Raw genomic sequence first — 21,914 nt, 5'->3', positions numbered from 1 at the left:
AGCCTGGTGGGCTGTGCAGTTCATGGAGTTGCTAAGAGTCAGACACGACTGAGCGACTTCACTTTCACTTTTCACTTTCATGCACTGGAGAAGGAAATGGCAACCCACTCCAGTGTTCTTGCCTGGAGAATCCCAGGGACAGGGGAGCCTGGTGGGCTGCCGTCTATGGGGTCTCATAGAGTCGGACACGACTGAAGCGACTTAACAACAGCAACCTAGGACAAACTGATATTAAAAGCTTCAGAGCTTAAATAGTAGTATAACCAGATTTTCCACAAGTAATAAGAATGCTCCAAGGCCAAAATAACTTTTAAAAATGGAATAAAAGGGTAAACCTAAAATGTTATAAAAATGCATATAATTTGTTCCACTATATAGATAAGTAATGGGTACAGCCATATACTGATTTAAAAGTGATTCATTTAGTATGTGATGTGAAAATATATTTTCTAATGGAATGTTCAGTGCAGTAAAAATTTGTGTGAAGTTAATAGTTTATTAACTTCTAAACCATACAACAGTGAGCATCCTTAAAGAACGCCAAAAAGATGTTCATTAGCTTTCTAAATTCAGATAGTTCTGTAGACGAACAGGAATTAGAAGTGAAAATATTCCATTTGGGAGCATATTGTTGGTTAGTAGTTGAGCCCTGATGGTTATTCTGCAAAGATGTAATAGTTCACATGGATCTTTGTATCTTGTTGAAGGAATGTAGTCCAGCCAATTTGAAATAATTGGACGTCTTCCTAAACTTAGCTGGATCTAAAGAAAAGAGAAATATTTTAAATTTTTAATATTAATCACTGGATTTGTCCAAATTATAAACATTTTAATTTTTTATTTAAATTCACAAAATTGTATCTTAAGTTTATTGACCCTTATAATGCTTTTTTTCCCCAAAACATTTTTGCCTGAGTCAAGAATTTTTATACCCATTTTATTCACAAAATCACATATAAAGTTTAATGTCTTTTGTGTCTAAGGACACAAAACATTATTTCTTACAACAGTGATTCTGTGTTTTTAATTTTAGACAGATCATATACTTATGGTTTATTAGCTTCTCCCTTAGGGTGTTGCCAATTTGACCATAAACTGAAATTATCTAGGAGACTTTAGAAACTATCAGTGCTGAGGTTCTATTCCTGAATTTCTGATTTAGTTGATTTGGGGTCCCAGGAGGCTCTAGCCAATGCAGTAGATATAAGAAGATGCAGGTTCGGTCCCTGAGTTGGGAAGATCCCCTGGAGGAGGGGACTCCAGTATTCTTGTCTGGAGAATCCCCATGGACAGAGGAACCTTTAGAGGCTATGGTCCATAGAGTCACAAAGAGTTAGACATGACTGAAGCAACTAAGCACATACACACAGACAACATAAATCTGCCAGGTAATGCCAATCACTATAGTGTAAAATTTCATACTGCTGAATCACAAGAAGTTCTGACAAGAGGTCCATCCCCATGAAGATGACTTTTTAAGGTTTAGTTAAGGTAACCTTTTAAATATTTAGTTCTAGAATACAAATGTTATTAGCTTGATTCAGAAGTAAAAGACATCTACTGTATTACTTCTCTACAGATTGTATGATACTAACAAATTATATATAATTTTTCATTAATAAGTAATCTTTTAAAGAATATTTTGTGTATATTTAGCAGTGAGCTTGGTGCTTAGGATAATTGCTAGGCTACACAAAACAGACATAGTCTCTGGGCTCACAGAACTGTGGTCTAGAAGTAAAGATATGTATATGTATATTTACAATAAAACTGGGAAGTGTGGTAATGCAAAGCAGATTATTTGAAGTGTTCTTTAAGCTGGTTTTTATGCCATCTTTCACCTTCTTGCTCAATGCTGCTTCACTTATTAAACTGCAGTTGATGGAATCCAGCTTTAACTTTGCCATTCAGGCAAAGATTTTGATCAACTCACTATCCTACTACTGATACTGTTCTATTTTGAGTGTACTTCAGGAATAGCATTCACAGAGATGCCTGAGAATCCTATAATAATGGTACAAAACTAACACTGGACAAGGACAAGCAAATTCCTAAAATTGGTTGCCAAAATGGTGGTGGTAGTTTAGTCATTAAGTGGTGTCTGACTCTTGTGACCCCATGGACTGTAGCCTTCTAGATTCCTCTGTGCATGGGAAGTCTCCAGGCAAGAATACTGGAGTGGGTTGCATTTTCCTTCTCCAGGGGATCTTCCCAACCCAGGGATCTAACCCCATCTCCTGCATTGCAGGCAGATTCTTTAACAACTGAGCTACAATTTGGCCAATTTGCCCTGCTTCCAATTGGCCCAGGGGTGTTTGATTGATATACATAGTTGAGGCTTAAGAAAATTAAAGATGCAACAGAATTATATTTCTTAGGAGTTTATTTCTGAAGTTACACCTTTAAAGACAAGTGGAATTGCTAAATTCTTTAGTAATGTGACTGGTTTAAATTTATAGGGCGACCTTCTTTATCTTAAGCAGACTTATTTTTTGACACTAATAAACTTGATGCAGTTTGATGCTGAAACTTGAGTTCATTTTGACACGGTGAACATGCCCGTTGCGTGGTTTGTTTGTTGTTTTTTTCCCTAAACCTTATCAAAAAGAACTCTTCTTATTTCTGAGGGATAGATATTTTCAACTGAACAAATATTTAAAGCCTTTATATTTTCATGCTTAAAATCGTTCAGGAATTTTGAAAAGCAAATATGTTTCTTGGTATGTGATTTTATGTGGGGAGAAATGCAACTTTTATTTTAAAATATTCTATAGGAAAAGAAGTCTGTTAAAAATTTAATTTGTTGTGATTTTAATAGATATAGAAAGCCTAATAAACAGGTTATCATGTAATTAGGATATAATAACATACATCAACTTAATAAATGCTAAAATAAACTATAGATTTAACTTTTAAAAATTATTTCATATTTAGAAGATATAAAATTATGAACTAAAAGAGTAAATGTTCAAGAAAATTGGAATTCTACTTGTTTTTAATTTATAAGCATATACTCAGTGATTAATTTTCACTGGATCCATAGGTTTAAAATTGACTTTATTCTTGCCTCACAGTTCTGTCTTAAACTTGATCAATAATTGAGTCAAAGTACAAAGTACAATATTTGCTTACCTCTATTTCCCTGATTGAAATGGTGGAAAGCACTCTGAAACAGAGCAGTAAACATGTTTTGGCATCTTCCTCGATGTCTACCAATTCATGATCAACCATTATTCTCATTCTTGAAGGGTAGAGCAATATTGTTAACACAGTGTTGACAGGGTTATTTTCTCTTTCTAAGATTCCATATTGCAGGAGTATTTTTAAGATATTGGATTGTCTCGTCTGAGCTACGTAAAGTAGAGGTGTGATGCCACTTAATGGGCTTGGACAGTATACTGGAGTGAAAGTTCTGTGAACCAGACAAACAAACAAGACTTCACTGAATGTAGAATTAAGAAATGTGGTAAACTGTTTGTCTTAAAATCATAGTATTATCTTAAATAACTTTAATATAACTTTACCTTTATATACAATATGTCTTAAAAAGAGTTTTCCACTCTGAATCTAGGCCAACTTGAAGATTAAAAAATAAGAAAGCTCCTACTACATACTTAAACCCCTTTTACACGTGTAAAAACAAACAAAAAGATTTATATTGTATGGAAAATATTTAACTTTAGTGATAGCAATTCTGTTTCTCATTTGAGAAATCCATAGTGATTAGAAGTTGCATTATGAAATTGATATAGCTCTAGAAAATCTAAAATGGAATAGAAGGACACACTTTTGTATTTCACTTTTTAACAGAACAATGTGACCCTTTTGATATCTTTTTGTTTTTGTTGTTCTTAACCATGTATCAGGCTTGGGATTGAATTGAGTTTGAAAATTAGACTGAAAAAAGAAACAGTGTAACTACCTTAATTCTATTTTTTTTCACTTTAATAAAATTAGAATTGGTATTTTCAGGTTGAAGAAATGTAAATTATGATGAGGACCATATCAGGTCTCTCAAGGACAGAATTTAATTTTCCTTCTTCAGTAGAGTTTTGAGAGTTCTCTGAAATCTTGCTTTTCCTGGAGTACTATATGGTGGGTGGACTTGAAAATTTATGCTCTATTATGACAGAAATGAAAAATTTATTTTTTTTTAATTGTATGTAGTTCTTGCAGTCATTTCAGTTCATGGACATTTATGTTTGCTATTAAATTGGTCAAGATATGTAAATAGGACATGGTAGAATCAACCATAGGGGATTGTTTTAATTAATTATCAAGCCTTGATTTGGCCAAGTGAACATGGATTTTAGGACCAAAGAAAGGGAAATTTTACTCATAGTCCTGTCTCTGGAATTCTCTTGATTGGTCTAATAAAATACTGATATAGTCCAAAACCACATACAAACTATAAATATTAGTTTTAGACAATTATGCCTATCAAGGAGAGCATTATTCAAAAAGAAATTTAGGATTTCAAATAATTAAAATGAGAGGTGACATGATATAATGCCCAAAACAGTAGAGATTTATAAGTTCTAGTTTCTAGGTTTCAGTTCTCCTAATAAGATGTGTGACATTGGGTAAGTCAGCCTCTTTGAGTCTCCCTTTCCTCATGCATTTATTTATGTGTTCATTTGCTTAGGCATTCATTAGCTAATTTATTTAACGCTTGTCCAGAGTGTACTAAGTACTAGATTTGCAGAGATGAAAGATGCTTATTATGGTCTAGTAAGGAAAATAGCAACTAATTTTAAAAACTTCAATGCAAGATGATAATTGCTATGATAGAAACATGCTTAAGATACTGTAAAAGCATTGAGGAGAGGCACTCAACTCTACCTAGAATACTCATTGCCTGTAGGTTATCCTGGTGCTAAGACTTGATTAGTGGATGTTTGGCAATAAAGATTGGAAAGAATGTTTCATTTACAGATATAAACCAACATTGGAGTGTTGTTATGCAAGAATTTGCTATCTAAAATGTATGTTCTGTATTAGATAAATTCTCTTGTTGATGTGTATTTGGGGTCCTAGAGAATTCCCCTGTGGTTCTTGTCAGGAACTCCAAAAAGTACAGCATGAAAATTACTAGACCAAAAGTCTATCTTCAAAGCTTCACTGAACTCTGAAATGCCAAGTTTTATGATTTTAAAAAAAATGTGCAGTGCAGAATAGCGTTTTAGAAATTAAGAAGTAAGATTTTGTTAACACTCTGCCAGTGATACTATATATATCCATTTAATTCTATATAAAGTATATATAAACTCTCTCCTAGAGTCACCTCCAGATCAATATTGTCCTGAACATTTCCTCTTTTTCACAAATACTTCTAACATATGCAAAATTCAATTTCTAAACTACCTCTGTATTCTTTCTCCTGATTATTGGTATTCACTTTCCCAAATCACAACTGCCTTCAAGTTTTCTATGTTTCTTGGATTTGTGTGTGTTCTTCCCTTCCACTTTAAATTCTGGGGCAAGTCTTGCTGATTGTATAAGACTCTATCAAATAAACTTTTGCAAAGTGTTCTTTGATTGCCTGATTTTGTCTTACTCCTTATGGCTCTTTGTATGTAGCTCCATTAAGCCCTTATCATTTTAGACAATTGCTTAATGTCTCTAATCTTTCATTTTCTTTTCTTTAAAATAAATGGGTGGGCAAGATAAACTATAAAATTTTAAGTTCTATGGGACAATGCTTTTTGTCTGTTTAGTATGCTATTATATCCCTAAATGCCTAGAACAATGCTTGGCCCATAGTAGATACTCAAGTATATGTTAAGGGATTTTTTTTACTATTATCCTGAAAAATATTATTATTTTTTAATTAATTAAAATTAAAATATTTAATTTTAATATTATTAAAATATTATTAATTTCTTCTATAGCTTTGGACCTAATAAGATTTTTGGTGAAGTGTAATCACTTAGAATTTTCAAGAACAATCTCATTTATTCATCTTGCTAACTCTTAAGATATTTGACTTAAGAGTCATAAATATTAGGATTTAGGGGACTTAGGGGGCAAAAAATACCATAAGTGGAACTTTTTAAGATTTCGAGATATTAGCTGATTTTAAGATATTAAGATTAAGATTATCTGTAGAAGATACTTTGGACCAAAAATGTTGAAACATAACTAAAACTCAAATAGGTTTAAAATGAGATTTGAATGTCTAGTCTGTACCCAAATGGCATATGATTAATCCTCACGTTTAAAGACCATGTTATTGTAAACCAAAATTTGCTTAATCTGTACTGACAGTTAATTATAACAGTACTTATATGGATGGAGGGAGGCAAGCAAGTCAAGAATCAGTTTTTAAATGTGAGCTTAATGAACTGAACCCTCTGTATCTGAAAACCTGTCATATACACAGTTACGAAATGGGATACAATATTTCCATAGAGATATACAGAGAATGATTCTGTTTTGCAGCTATAATAGTTATTTCTAAAATGTTTCCTAGTATTTCTCTTTTGGTCTGACTGCCAATTCAATATATGTTTCTTCACAATAATTTTATCTCTGATATTTGACACAGTTGACTTTCTTGAGATATTTTCCCATGGCTCAGTGGGACCATTCTGTTTAAGATGCAGCTACCTCTTTGACTATTCATTCTCAACCCTCTTTCACTGATCCCTCTTTCTCTGCCCTTAACATCTGAGTAAAGTAAATGTGGCCTTTTGACTATTTTCTTCTGACTAACTATTCTCAGGCAATTTCATCTATGACAGTAACATGAATTCAGTTCAGTTCATTTCAGTCGCTCAGTCGTGCCCGACTCTTTGTCACCCCATGAATCGCAGCACGCCAGGCCTCCCTGTCCTTCACCAACCCCCAGAGTTCACTCAGACTCACGTCCATCAAGTCAGTGATGCCATCCAGCCATCTCATCCTCTGTCGTCCCCTTCTCCTCCTGCCCCCAATCCCTCCCAGCATCAAAGTCTTTTCCAATGAGTCAACTCTTTGCATGAGGTGGCCAAAGTACTGGAGCTTCAGCTTTAGCATCATTCCTTCCAAAGAAATCCCAGGGCTGATCTCCTTCAGAATGGATTGGTTGGATCTCCTTGCAGTCCAAGGGACTCTCAAGAGTCTTCTCCAACACCACAGTTCAAAAGCATCAATTCTTCAGCGCTCAGCCTGCTTCACAGTCCAACTCTCACATCCATACATGACTACTGGAAAAACCATAGCTTTGACTAGATGGACCTTAGTCGGCAAAGTAATGTCTCTGTTATTAATTTATTCAACAAAAACTTATTGATTGCATACTGTATGCCAGGCACTCTTTTGGGTACTTGGGATATATGAGTGAAAAAACAAAGATACCTCCTTTCTTGCTAATACAGCAGTGAGCGGAAACAAACAATACAGAATGATCACAGCAGACAAGATAATTTTATAGTATGTAGAGGTTCTGATAAATATTGTGGGGAAAAATAAAAAGTAAGGCAGGATAAGTATGGAAGTGCTAAGAAGGTACAGTAAGGGCATTTGTCAATTTTATTTTATTTTTAATTGAAGTGTGGTTAATATGTTTTCAGGTATATAACATAATGGTTTGATATTTAATATCAAATATTAAATACATTATGAACTGATCACTACAATTCATCATCTGTTACTGTGCAAAGTTATTATGATATTATTGACTATATCCTCGATGCTGCAAATTACATCCCCATTACTTATTTTATAACTTGAAGTTTGTACCTCTTAATCTCCTTTACCTATTTCTTCCAACTCCTAACCCTGCTGCCCTAAAACCAATAGTTTGTATCTATGAGTCTGTTTCCTTTTTTTGTTGCTGTTCATTTGTTTTGTTTTTTAGATTCTACATGTAAGTGAAATAATATAGTATTTGTTTTTCTCTATTTAAATTATTTACTTAGTGTAATGTCTGTCTAGTCAAGGCTATGACTTTTCCAGTGGTCATGTATGGATGTGAGAGTTGGACTGTGAAGAAAGCTGAGTGCTGAAGAATTGATGCTTTTGAACTGTAGTGTTGGAGAAGACTCTTGAGAGTCCCTTGGACTGCGAGGAGATCCAACCAGTCCATTCTGAAGCAGATCAGCCCTGGGTATTCTTTGCAAGGAATGATGCTGAAGCTGAAACTCCAATACTTTGGCCACCTCATGCAAAGAGTTGACTCATTGGAAAAGACTTTGATGCTGGGAGGGATTGGGGGCAGGAGGAGAAGGGGACGACAGAGGATGAGATGGCTGGATGGCATCACTGACTCGATGGACGTGAGTCTGAATGAACTTCGGGATTTGGTGAAGGACAGGGAGGCCTGGCTTGCTGCAATTCATGGGGTTGCAAAGAGTTGGACACGACAGAGTGACTGACCTGAACTGAACTGAACTGAATGTCTTCTAAATCTGTTGATGTTATCACAAATAGGATGAGTAATAATCCATTGTATTTATGTTTATATACACAGATATGACTTCTTTATCTACTATGGTTACTTAGGTTACTTCCATAACTTGGGTCCTGTAAATAATGCTGCAATGAACATAGACATGCATATATCTTTTTGAATTCATGTTTTAATTTTCTTCACATAAATACCCAGAAGTGAACTTGCTGAGTCCTATGGTAACTCTATTATTAATTTTTTGAGGAACCTACATACTGTTTTCCACAGTGACTGCACAGTCTACATTTTCAGCCACAGTGCACAAAGTTTCCCTTTTCTTTTGATTAACACTTATTTGTTGTCTTTTTGATAACAAACATTCTGACAAGTGGGAAGTGATCTCATTACGGTTTTAATTTGCATTTCTCTAATATGTGTGCTATGATCAGTGCGTTCTCTTGGCAAAACTCTATTATTTGCCCTGCTTCATTCCGCATTCCAAGGCCAAATTTGCCTGTTACTCCAGGTGTTTCTTAATTTCCTACTTTTGCATTCCAGTCCCCTATAATGAAAAGGATATCTTTTTTGGGTGTTAGTTCTAAAAGGTCTTGTAGGTCTTCATAAAGCCATTCAACTTCAGCTTCTTCAGTGTTACTGGTCGGGGCATAGATTTGGATTACCGTGATGTTGAATGGTTTGCCTTGGAAATGAACAGAAATCATTTTGTCGTTTTTGAATTGCACCCAAGAACTGCATTTCGGACTCTTTTGTTGACCATGATGGTTACTCCATGTCTTTTTTTAAAAATAAATTTATTTATTTTAATTGGAGGCTAATTATTTTACAATATTGTATTGATTTTGCCATACATCAACATGAATCCGCCACGGGTGTACACGTGTTCCCCATCCTGAACCCCTCTTCCCACCTCCCTCCCCTGTACCATCCCTCTGGGTCACCCCAGTGCACCAGCCGAAGCATCCTGTATCATGCATTGAACCTGGACTGGTGATTCATTTCATATTTGAAATTATACATGTTTCAATGCCATTCTCCTAAATCATCCCACCTCTCCCTCTCCCACAGAGTCCAAAAGACTGTTCTATACATCTGTGTCTCTTTTGCTGTCTCACATACAGGGTTATCATTACCATCTTTCTAAATTCCATATATATATGCATTAGTATACTGTATTGGTGTTTTTCTTTCTGGCTTACTTCACTCTGTATAATAGGCTCCAGTTTCATCCACCTCATTAGAACTGATTCAAATGTATTCTTTTTAATGGCTGAGTAATAATCCATTGTGTATATGTACCACAGCTTTCATATCCTTTCATCTGCTGACGGACATCTAGGTTGATTCCATGTCCTGGCTATTATAAACAGTGCTGTGATGAACATTGGGGTACACGTGTCTCTTTCAATTCTGGTTTTCTTGGTGTGTATGCCCAGTAGTGGGATTACTGGGTCATAAGGCAGTTCTATTTCCATTTTTTTAAGGAATCGCCACACTGTTCTCCATAGTGGCTATACTAGTTTGCATTCCCACCAACAGTGTAAGAGGGTTCCTTTTTCAATAAATGAGATAAAAAACACTCTGGAGGGAACAAATATTAGAATAACGGAGGCAGAAGATAAGATCTGTGAAGTAGAAGATAGAATGGTAGAAATAAATGAATGAGAGAGGAAAAAAGGAAAATGAATTATAAGAAATGAGGACAAACTCAGAGACCTCCAGGACAGTGTTAAACACCCCAACATTCGAATCATAGGAGTCCCAGAAGAAGAAGACAAAAAGAAAGACCATGAGAAAATACTTGAGGAGATAATAGTTGAAAACTTCCCTAAAATGGGGAAGGAAATAATCACCCAAGTCCAAGAAACCCAGAGAGTCCCAAACAGGATAAACCCAAGGTGAAACACCCCAAGACACATATTAATCAAATTAACAAAGATCAAACACAAAGAACAAATATTAAAAGCAGCAAGGGAAAAACAACAAATAACACACAAGGGGATTCCCATAAGGATAACAGCTGACCTTTCAATAGAAACTCTTCAGGCCAGGAGGGAATGGCAGGACATACTTAAAGTGATGAAAGAAAATTACAGCCCAGATTACTGTACTCAGCAAGGATCTCATTCAAATATGAAGGAGAAATCAAAAACTTTACAGACAAGCAAAAGCTGAGAGAATTCAGCACCACCAAACCAGCTCTCCAACAAATGCTAAAGGATCTTCTCTAGACAGGAAACATAAAAAGGGTGTATAAACTTGAACCCAAAACAATAAAGTAAATGGCAATGGGATCATACTTATCAGTAATTACCTTAAACATAAATGGGTTGAATGCCCCAACCAAAAGGCAAAGACTGGCTGAATGGATACAAAAACAAGACGCCTATATATGTTGTCTACAAGAGACTCACCTCAAAACAAGGGACACGTACAGACTGAAAGTGAAGGGCTGGAAAAAGATATTCCACGCAAACAGAGACCGAAAGAAAGGAGGAGTAGCAATACTCATATCAGATAAAATAGACTTTAAAACAAAGGCTGTGAAAAGAGACAAAGAAGGACACTACATAATGATCAAAGGATCAATCCAAGAAGAAGATATAACAATTATAAATATCTATGCACCCAACATAGGAGCACCACAATATGTAGGCTAATGCTAACAAATATGAAAGGGGAAATTAACAATAACACAATAATAGTGTGAGACTTTAATACCTCACTCAAACCTATGGATAGATCAACTAAACAGAAAATTAACAAGGAAACACAAACTTTAAATGATACAATGGACTAGTTAGACCTAATTGATATCTATAGAACATTTCACCCCAAAACAATGAATTTCACCTTTTTCTCAAGTGCACACGGAACCTTCTCCAGGATAGATCACATCCTAGGCCATAAATCTAGCCTTGATAAATTCAAAAAACTGAAATCATTCCAAGCATGTTTTCTGACCACAATGCAGTAAGATTAGATCTCAATTACAGGAGAAAAACTATTCAAAATTCCAACATATGTAGGCTGAACAACACGCTGCTGAATAACCAACAAATCACAGAAGAAATAAAAAAAGAAATCAAAATATGCATAGAAACAAATGAAAATGAAAACACAACAACCCAAAACCTGTGGGAAACTGTACTCCATTTCTTGTAAGGGATTCCTGCCCGCAGTAGTAGATATAAGGGTCATCTGAGTTAAATTCACCCACTTCAATCCATCTTAGTTCTCTGATTCCTAGAATGTGGACATTCACTCTTGCCATCTCCTGTTTGACCACTTCCAATTTGCCTTGTTTCATAGACCTAAGATTCCAGGTTCCTATGCAATATTGCTCTTTACAGCATTGGACCTTGCTTCTATCACCAGTCACATCCACAGCTGGTTGTTGTTTTCACTTTGGCTCCATCCCTTCATTCTTTCTGCAGTTATTTCTCCACTGATCTCTAGTAGCATATTGGGCACCTACCAACCTGGGCAGTTTATCTTTCAGCGTCCTATCTTCTTTTCATTGGCAATGCCAAAGAATGCTCAAACTACAGCACAATTCCACTCATATCACATGCTAGTAAAGTAATGCTCAAATTTCTCCAAGCCAGGCTTCAGCAATACGTGAACCATGAACTTCCAGATGTTCAAGCTGGTTTTAGAAAAGGCAGAGGAACCAGAGATCAAATTGCCAACATCCGCTGGATCATGGAAAAAGCAAGAGAGTTCCAGAAAAACATCCATTTCTGCTTCTTTGACTATACCAAAGCCTTTGACTGTGTGGATCACAATAAACTGTGGACAATTCTGAACGAGATGGGAATACCAGACCACCTGACCTGCCTCTTGAGAAACCTGTATGCAGGTCAAGAAGCAACAGTTAGAACTGGACATGGAACAACAGACTGGTTCCAAATAAGAAAAGGAGTACGTCAAGCCTGAATATTGTCACCCTGCTTATTTAACTTCTATGCAGAGTATATCATGAGACACGCTGGGCTGGAAGAAGCACAAGCTGGAATCAAGATTACCAGGAGAAATATCAATAACCTCAGATATGCAGATGACCCACTCTTATGGCAGAAAGTGAAGAAGAACTAAAGAGCCTCTTGATGAAAGTGAAAGAGGAGAGTGAAAAAGTTGACTTAAAATTCAACATTCAGAAAATTAAGATCATGGCATCCAGTCCCATCACTTCATGGGAAATAGATGGGGAAACAGTGGAAACAGCAGCTGACTTTATTTTGGGGGGCTCCAAAATCACTGCAGATGGTGACTGCAGCCATCAAATTAAAAGACACTTACTCCTTGGAAGGAAAGTTATGACCAACCTAGATAGCATATTCAAAAGCAGAGACATTACTTTGCCAACAAAGGTCCGTCTAGTCAAGGCTATGGTTTTTCCAGTAGTCATGTATGGATGTGAGAGTTGGACTGTGAAGAAAGCTAAGTGCTGAAGAATTGATTCTTTTAAATTGTGGTTTTAGAGAAGACTCTTGAGAGTCCCTTGGACTGCAAGGAGATCTAACCAGTCCATCCTAAAGCTGATCTGTCCTGAGTGTTAATTGGAAGGACTGATGTTGAACCTGAAACTCCAATACCTTGGCCACCTGATGCGAAGAGCTGACTCATTTGAAAAGACCCTGATGCTGGGAAAGATTGGGGGTGGGAGGAAAAGGGGAAGACAGAGGATGAGATGGTTGGATGGCATCACCGACTCAATGGACTTGGGTCTTGGTGGACTCCGGGAGTTGATGATGGATAGAGAGGCCTGGTGTACTGTGGTTCATCAGGTCACAAAGAGCCAGATATGACTCAGTGACTGAAGTGAACTGATTGAATATGTGTGCGCACATGCACACACTCTGATACTAGTGATGTTGAGTCTCTTTTCGTGTCTACAAGCCATGTGTATGTCTTCCTTGGAAAACACCTATTGGGTCTCCAGCCCTTTTTCAAAATTTTATTCTTATAATATTGAGTTTTTTACATGTTTTTGATATTAACCTTTGATTGGATATATTGTACATATCTCCCCTTACTCAGTAGGTAGCCTTTCCATTTTGTTGATGCTTTCCTTTGCTATCAAAAAGCTTTTTTATTATGATGTAGTTCCATCTGTTTATTTTTGCTTTTGTTGCCTTTGACTGAGGATATGTATTTAAGAAAATATTGCTAAGACTAATGTATCTCTGTTCATTTCCAAGGCAAACCATTCAATATCACAGTAATCCAATTCTATGCCCCAACCAGTAATGCTGAAGAAGCTGAAGTTGAACGGTTCTATGAAGACCTACAATACCTTTTAGAACTAACACCCAAAAAGATATCCTTTTCTTTATAGGGGAATGGAATGCAAAAGTAGGAAGTCAAGAAACACTTGGAGTAACAGGCAAATTTGACCCTGGAATGCGGAATGAAGCAGGGCAAAAACTAACAGAGTTTTGCCAAGAAAATGGACTGGTCATAGCAAACACCCTCTTGCAACAACACAAGAGAAGACTCTACACAGGGACATCACCAGATGGTCAACACCGAAATCAGACTGATTATATTCTTTGCAGCCAAAGATGGAGAAGCACTATACAGTCAACAAAAACAAGACCAGGAGCTGACTGTGGCTCAGATCATGAGCTCCTTATTACCAAATTCAGACTGAAATTGAAGAAAGTAGGGAAAACCACTAGACCATTCAGGTATGACCTAAGTCAAATCCCTTATGATTATACAGTGGAAGTGGGAAATAGATTTAAGGGACTAGATCTGATAGACAGAGTGCCTAATGAACTATGGAATGAGGTTCATGACATTGTACAGGAGACAGGGATCAAGACCATCCCCATGGAAAAGAAATGCAAAAAAGCGAAATGGCTGTCTGAGGAGGCCTTACAAATAGCTGTGAAAAGAAGAGAATCAAATAGCAAAGAAGAAAAGGAAAGATATAAACACCTGAATGCAGAGTTCCAAAGAATAGCAAGAAGAGATAAGAAAGACTTTCTCAGTGATCAATGCAAAGAAATAGAGGAAAACAACAGAATGGGAAAGACTAGAAATCTCTTCAAGAAAATTAGAGATACCAAGGGAACATTTCATGTAAAGATGGGCTCAATAAAGGACAGAAATGGTATGGACCTAAGAGAAGCAGAAGATATTAAGAAGAGGTGGCAACAATACACAGAAGAACCTTACAAAAAAGATCTTCATGACCCAGATAATCACGATGGTGTGATCACTCATCTAGAGCCAGCCATCCTGGAATATGAAGTCAAGTGGGCCTTAGAAAGCATCACTACAAACAAAGCTGGTGGAGGTGATGGAATTCCAGTAGAGCTCTTTCAAATTCTGAAAGATGATGCTGTGAAAGTGCTGCACTCAATATGCCAGCAAATTTGAAAAACTCAGCAGTGGCCACAGGACTGGAAAAGGTCAGTTTTCATTCCAATCCCAAGGAAAGGCAATGCCAAAGAATGCTCAAACTACTGCACAGTTGCACTCATCTCACATGCTAGTAAAGTAATGCTCAAAATTCTCCAAGCCAGGCTTCAGCAATATGTGAACCATGAACTTCCAGATGTTCAAGCTGGTTTTAGAAAAGGCAGAGGAATCAGAGATCAAATTGCCAACATCCGCTGGATCATGGAAAAAGCAAGAGAGTTCCAGAAAAACATCTATTTCTGCTTTATTGATTATGCCAAAGCCTTTGACTGTGGATCACAATAAACTGTGGAAAATTCTGAACGAGATGGGAATACCAGACCACCTGACCTGCCTCTTGAGAAATCTGTATGCATGTCAGGAAGCAACAGTTAGAACTGGACATGGAACAACAGACTTGTTCTAAATAGGAAAAGGAGTACGTCAAGCCTGTATATTGTCACCCTGCTTATTTAACTTATATGCAGAGTACATCATGAGAAACGCTGGGCTGGAAGAAACACAAGCTGGAATCAAGATTGCTGGGAGAAATATCAATCACCTCAGATATGCAGAAGACACCACCCTTATGGCAAAAACTGAAGAGGAACTAAAAAGCCTCTTGATGAAAGTGAAAGTGGAAAGTGAAAAAGTTGGCTTAAAGCTCAACATTCAGAAAACGAAGATCATGGCATCTGGTCCCATCACTTCATGGGAAATAGATGGAGAAACAGTGGAAACAGCGTCAGACTTTATTTTTGGGGGCTCCAAAATCACTCCAGTTGGTGACTGCAGCCCTGAAATTAAAAGACGCTTACTCCTTAGAAGAAAAGTTATGACCAACCTAGATAGCATATTCAAAAGCAGAGACATTACTTTGCCGCCTAAGGTCCGTCTGGTCAAGGCTATGGTTTTTCCAGTGGTCATGTATGGATGTGAGAGTTGGACTGTGAAGAAGGCTGAGCGCCGAAGAATTGATGCTTTTGAACTGTGGTGTTGGAGAAGACTCTTGAGAGTCCCTTGGACTGCAAGGAGATCCAATCAGTCCATTCTGAAGGAGATCAGCCCTGGGATTTCTTTGGAAGGAATGACGCTAAAGCTGAAACTCCAGTACTTTGGCCACCTCATGTGAAGAGTTGACTCATTGGAAAAGTCTCTGATGCTGGGAGGGATTGGGGGCAGGAGGAGAAGGGGACAACAGAGGATGAGATGACTGGATGGTATCACTGACTCGATGGATGTGGGTCTGAGTGAACTCCGGGAGTTGTTGATGGACAGGGAGGCCTGGCATGCTGTGATTCCTGGGGTCGCAAAGAGTTGGACACAACTGAGTGACTGAACTAAGCTGAACTGATGTTTTCTTCTAGAATTTTTATACTTTCTGGTCTCATATTTCAGTTATAAATAAATTTTGAGTTTATTTTTGTATATAGTGTAACAATGTGGTCAGTTTGTGTGGCTATCCTATTTTCCCAACACCATTTATTGAAGAGACTGTCTTTTCCCCGTTGTATATTCTTGCTTCCTTTGTTATAGATTCAGTTCAGTTCAGTTCAGTTCAGTCCCACAGTCATGTCCGACTCTTTGCGACCCCATGAATCGCAGCACGCCAGGCCTCTCTGTCCATCACCAACTCCGGGAGTCCACTCAGACTCACATCCATCGAGTCGGTGATGCCATCCAGCCATCTCATCCTCTGTCGTCCCCTTCTCCTCCTGCCCCCAATCCCTCCCAGCATCAAAGTCTTTTCCAATGAGTCAACTCTTTGCATGAGGTGGCCAAAGTACTGGAGTTTCAGCTTTAGCATCATTCCTTCTAAGAAATCTCAGGGCTGATCTCGTTCAGAATGGACTGGTTGGATCTCCCTGCAGTCCGAGGGTCTCTCAAGAGTCTTCTCCCACACCACAGTTCAAAAGCATCAATTCTTTGGCACTCAGCCTTCTTCACAGTCCAACTCTCACATCCATACATGACCACAGGATTGATTGACCATAAAAGCATGGGTTTATTTTTAGACATTCAATTCTGTTCCACTGATGTATGTTATCTGTTTTTTTTTGTAATGCCATTATTATACAGTTTTGATTACTATAGTTTGTAGTATAGTTTGAAATCAGGGCGTACGATACCTCTAGCTTTTTTCTTCTTTATCAAGGTTGCTTTGGCTGTTGATAGTCTTTCATTGTTCCATACAAATGAACAAAGGAATGTAAGCAGGCTTTAGAAACTGGCAAAAGCAGCTAATGCCTCTAGCTAGAGCCTCCAGAAGGAATCTGTCTTGTGACATCTTGATATGAGCCATTGTAACCTTGTTTTGGACTTTTGATCATCAGAAATATAAAATAATATATTTATCTTTTTTTAAGCCGCTAAGCTTGTAGCAGTTTGTTATAGCAGCAAAAGGAAACTAATATAATCATCAATCAGTCTCAAAATTTATAAATCTGAAGTTTAACTCTTCTTCCTCTTTCATCCTCTACTTCTGATCACCTACTGTAATTCTGGTTATTCTGTTTAGTAATGTCTCTTCTTTTCCCATTGCTATTGTTTTAAGTCCTCATTATAATTTACCTGGACAGTTATGATAACAAAAGGTGGCTAGGGGCTGTGTGTGGGGGGTGATGGTAGTAGAGCAGAATTAGTTCTTCCTCCCAAATTATTATAAATACCCAAATAATCTTAGTTAACATACTGAGCATGCTATGCAAATTCAGCTTCAAGCAACTCCTCTAACCACCTGCCTCTTTTAAATCAGATGTGTCCCTCAACATTTTCTACATAGAAATTCTGAATATGCAGATGAGCAGTCTGCTACTAACTGGTCTGTCATCTCCAGCTGCAGCCTTTCTTCCCACAGTCCAGTCTTCAGATGAGAGCTGGTTAATCTTTTCATACTACAATTCTGATCTTCACTGACTGGGCATCACCCATGGTGTAAATTTTAGATTTCTTAGTATGGCCTACAAAATCTTTCATAGTTTCACTTTTAGGCCTTATTGCTCACTATTACTTGATTTCCATCTCATTCTCTAGCAGTTTCTGAGTTGCCTGTAGTCAATGGATAAAATGTGTTTGTGTCTCTCTTGGCTTTAGTCAGCCTCTTTCTGCCTAGATTACATTTCTTCAAGGGAAAGACAGGGAAGACTTCTTTTTATCTTTGAAAAATCAGTTTAAGGCATCACTTCTAAAGAGCCTTCTAGATATCTGCTCCTCCCCAATAGTGTTAACAATGTCCTATATTCTTTCTACCTGTACATACTTCTGTTTCTGAATTTATAGTGTAATTATTCTTTTCATGGCCTGCTTACTAGTCTGTGAGCTCTCCAAAATTAGGAAATATTTCTACTTTGTTTTTGTGTCCCCAACAAATAACACAATGCCTAGCACTTAGAAAATGCTAAACACTTGCTATTATTTTAACTGAATGATATTTTCTCTCTTTAACCACTTACAGTCTGTCATACAGTAGCATTTATTTTTGCTATAATAAATAAGCAAAAATGAACAAACTTTAAGTTCTTTTCCCTCGCTAATTCTGTCTTTTTTTTCCCCAGGGTCCTATTTATACACTTTATGATTGTATTAGGGAAATTATCAAACTGGAGTGTATGCAAGGGGAGGTGACCAAAGAGTGATGCTGTTATGGAAATAAAAAACAGATAGTAGGAAACTTAAGATATTCTTTATGGGGTCATAATAACTTTGTTCAAATATTTGAGAGGTTTTCATATAGGAGACAGAGTGAGTAGACTTTGTTCTTTATATTTCTGGGAGGAGAGTTGGAGAAATGGGGACAGAATTCAGTACACTATGAGAAAGAAGAATCTAAACAGTATAAAAATTCACTTTTCATCGAATACAATCTCGATTAACCACTTGCTATGTATCTGGATAGTTCTAGGCACTGAGGATTCACTGTTGAAGTAGTCAAACTTCCTCCTTTCGTGGAGGAATTTTTTTTTTTTGACACACCACATGGCATGTGGGATCTTAGTCCCTCAACCAGGGATCACACTTGCACCCCCTGCATTTGAAGCACAGAGTCTTAACCACTGGACCACCTGGGAAGTTTCTCCTGGAGCTTACTTTTAGCAAGAGTATATAGTGGACAACCAATGCATGGTTGGAATATAGTGTTCAAGGAAGAGTGACATAAGAATAGATTTCGGAGGTTGAATTTGGGGATAGATTGTATGGGAATTTTAAAAAATGGATATTGACTTTGAATTTTTTCTACTGGTAGTGGGAAAACTTTGGATGATTTTAAGCATGAGAGGTATGGCCTATTTTACATTTTTAAAAGGTCACTCAGGCTGCTGCCTCAAGAATGGATTGTAAGAAGGAAGAATGGAAGCTGGAAGATTTCTAGGAGTCTTTTGGAGTTATCTAGGTAAGAAGTAACGGTGGCTTCACCTAGGTTAGGAATGGAGGAGATGAAAAGTATAACTAATTGGGATATGTTTTAGAGATAAAGTCAACAAGATTTGCTGATGTGTTGTGAAACAAAGAGAAGAAACAAGAATAAGTCCTAGATTTCTGACCTGAGCAACAGAGGCTGTTAATCTAGTGGAGAATTCAAGAGAAGGAGCAAGTTAGCAGGCAGAGGGTAACTTAGATCGATACTCTGTTTTGTTTCTGTTAAATTTTAGATGTTGAGCCAACAGCCTAATATAAGAGGAGTCTGGGGCTCAGAGGAGAGGTCAGGGCTGGAGATAAAGATTTAGGAGTCATTGACATATGATGATATTTAAAGTCGTGGGACTGGGTAAAATCTTTGAGAGGGAAGTGGATGGCTAGGACAGAGAAGGGTCCCTGGTAAAGGAATGGTTTATCTCAGGAAATAGTTAACTCACTACTACTAGCGTTGTTCAAGCAGAGACCAGGTGAGCAGCAACCAGGGATACATTATGGGAGTTGTTGTCCAGGAAGAGGGGCTGGGGGAGGTTTGTTAATGAATTCTTAGGTTCCATTTGAATTTAAAGTTCTGTGACTCTGAAAGATCCAAAAAGCTGTGGTACACAGAATTGGTCTGCAAGGTGTTTTACCTTGAGGATGCATCTAAGTCAAAATATATGAATCTTAAAACAGTTTATCAAAACAATTGTTAATGGCACACTCTTATGTCCCACTGTGTGTTTCTTTTTCATTTTCTGTTCTTTCTTTTCAGTTTTCCCTTTCCCTCCACTCCCCCATTAACCTTTGTAAAAACTTAATCCTCTCTTCCTCTGCTTCATTTCATTTTTCTTTCCTATAGGCCTGTCAGGGATACACAAAGGCACTACTTTGTCCAGTTAGTGATACTCATTGTTAGAAGTTGCTGATCTCTGCTACAGTTACATATATAATGGCCCTTAAAACAATGAAAAAGTGCTATTTGGGAGTTTTATTTATTGATATTGCAGAATTCAGCTCTCAGTTTTTGTACTTGGGTTATGATTGGTTATTATTAAGGAAAGTAATCTAGTGGTTCTCTAACACCACATAGGACCACATAATACACCATCAAGAAAACAACACTGCTTCAGGAAGAATTGAAATTGGTTTAGTCTTAAACTGATCTTATCTGTCTTATTTTTCATTACATACATAGTTCTATCATTGTGGTAAGTACAGTGCCTCGTATATAGTAAGGTGATAAATATTTTGTTGAATGAGTGAACATAGGCACATCTATTCTGTTCATTAGATATTCAAACCAAAAAGTAAATTGGAGTTAGTGCAAACTAAGTAACTTTAAAATCTGTATTACAGACTACAAAGAGGTCATGTTAGATATTTTATTCTGATAAGATCCTCAGTAATATTCATTAGCTAGATTGCCATGTTTGGATTATATGTAAATGTGATTCCATAGCAGATTGAATCAGGTATTTGACTTTCATTGTAGTCAACTCTGGGGAATTTGATGTCAAATTTGCCAATAATATTAACATAAAAAGAGAATTATAATGTTTAATAAGTATTACTAAGTGAATATGTGTTTATACTCTGAATTATACTTTGGAAGTCAGTTTATATACATGATATTATAGGTAAACATTTTCAATATTCTCAAAAAGAAAAGAGCATAGCATTACAAAAGCAATGTCTTTGACTAGTTACACAAATCTAGGTTGTCTAATGTTTCATTATCTTGAGCACTAACATGTAAGCTCTATAGAGCAAACCACTTGTAATTTATTGACACATAATCATGTACATATTGGCAAAATTATATTGAATAAATAATGAAGGAATGAACAAATGAATGGACAATCAAGTCAGGATTCCTTATATAGTCACTATGCATATACATTTTAGAAAAAAAGGAGTAGTATAATCCCTTAAAGAGAAATTTTCTCCTTTTTTGTTGAAAACATAGGAGATTATTACCTCCATATCAGTGCCAGGTTAAAACTTCTGTCTTGAACATAGTCTTTTGTCTTCTTGAGAAGCAGCTCCACAAAATCAGGATTACCTTTTCTGGCGAAAACCCAGTACAGAATTGTATTCACACATATTTCAGTAAATTCAAGGTTAAATTTTAGTTCGAAACGGCATCTTGATTTTTCCACAAATGCAATGTAATCTGAGAGTAGTAGGTCAAATCCTTCCAAGTCGATGTACCTCAGAATTTTCGCCAGTGTTCTGTAAACCCTGGGCTCATAGCAGTGATATCCCCACTGATGCAAAGACTGCAAGGATGGTCTTTTAAAAACTTTGTCAATGAGACTACAGAATATATTGCTTCGTGGGCAAGAAGTCTTACAACATAATTTAGAAGATTTACTCATTGCTATTTAAGGCAATGATATAGAAATAAAATCACAGGAAGTCATACTGTAACCCTTCAGTTACATATTTTGATAGTATGGTAGGCTTTACTTCACAAACAGGAAGTGCCCTTTAAACTGTAGCCAGAAAAAAATAATCATGTGAAATATTACCATCAAGTACTGGATGACATCACAGTAGATGGAGATCTGTCATCAATACAGGTCAGAAATTTGGGATAGTAAATGTAACTGATGAGACAGACAAACAGAGAAAGACATATTGGACAGAAATGGCATGTGGGAGAGATAAGATATGATATTTTTAACTTTTAAGAATTCATTTCAAGCTAATAGTATGT

At 36.8% G+C, this 21,914-nt stretch overlaps 1 protein-coding gene across 1 annotated transcript; it reads right to left on the bottom strand.

The window, feature by feature from the left end:
* Positions 1-555: 555 nt before the first annotated feature.
* LOC120861086 (ankyrin repeat and SOCS box protein 17) lies at positions 556-21,573 on the bottom strand. The gene is made up of 3 exons (XM_040236748.1): positions 21,173-21,573; positions 3,133-3,412; positions 556-762 (listed from the first exon to the last, which is right to left on the bottom strand). Exons 1-3 carry the CDS (start codon positions 21,571-21,573, stop codon positions 556-558), a joined length of 888 nt encoding a protein of 295 aa, XP_040092682.1.
* Positions 21,574-21,914: the final 341 nt, after the last annotated feature.

The sequence above is a fragment of the Oryx dammah genome, unplaced genomic scaffold, assembly GCF_014754425.2.
Source record: "Oryx dammah isolate SB20612 unplaced genomic scaffold, SCBI_Odam_1.1 HiC_scaffold_11227, whole genome shotgun sequence".
NCBI classification, from domain to species: Eukaryota; Metazoa; Chordata; class Mammalia; order Artiodactyla; family Bovidae; genus Oryx; species Oryx dammah.
The sequence above is the reverse complement of the archived record's forward strand: the minus strand, read 5'-3'. Positions and strand labels throughout refer to the sequence as shown.

What these genes read in the sequence shown, in the direction of transcription:
- LOC120861086 (XM_040236748.1), bottom strand. Translation starts at nt 21,573, where the DNA reads ATGAGTAAATCTTCTAAATTATGTTGTAAGACTTCTTGCCCACGAAGC. An exon ending in AACCTGGCACTGATATGGAG is followed by an intron (nt 3,413 to 21,172) that starts GTAATAATCTCC and finishes TCTGGTTCACAG; the next exon opens with AACTTTCACTCCAGTATACT. An exon ending in TTTCAATCAGGGAAATAGAG is followed by an intron (nt 763 to 3,132) that starts GTAAGCAAATAT and finishes TCTTTTCTTTAG; the next exon opens with ATCCAGCTAAGTTTAGGAAG.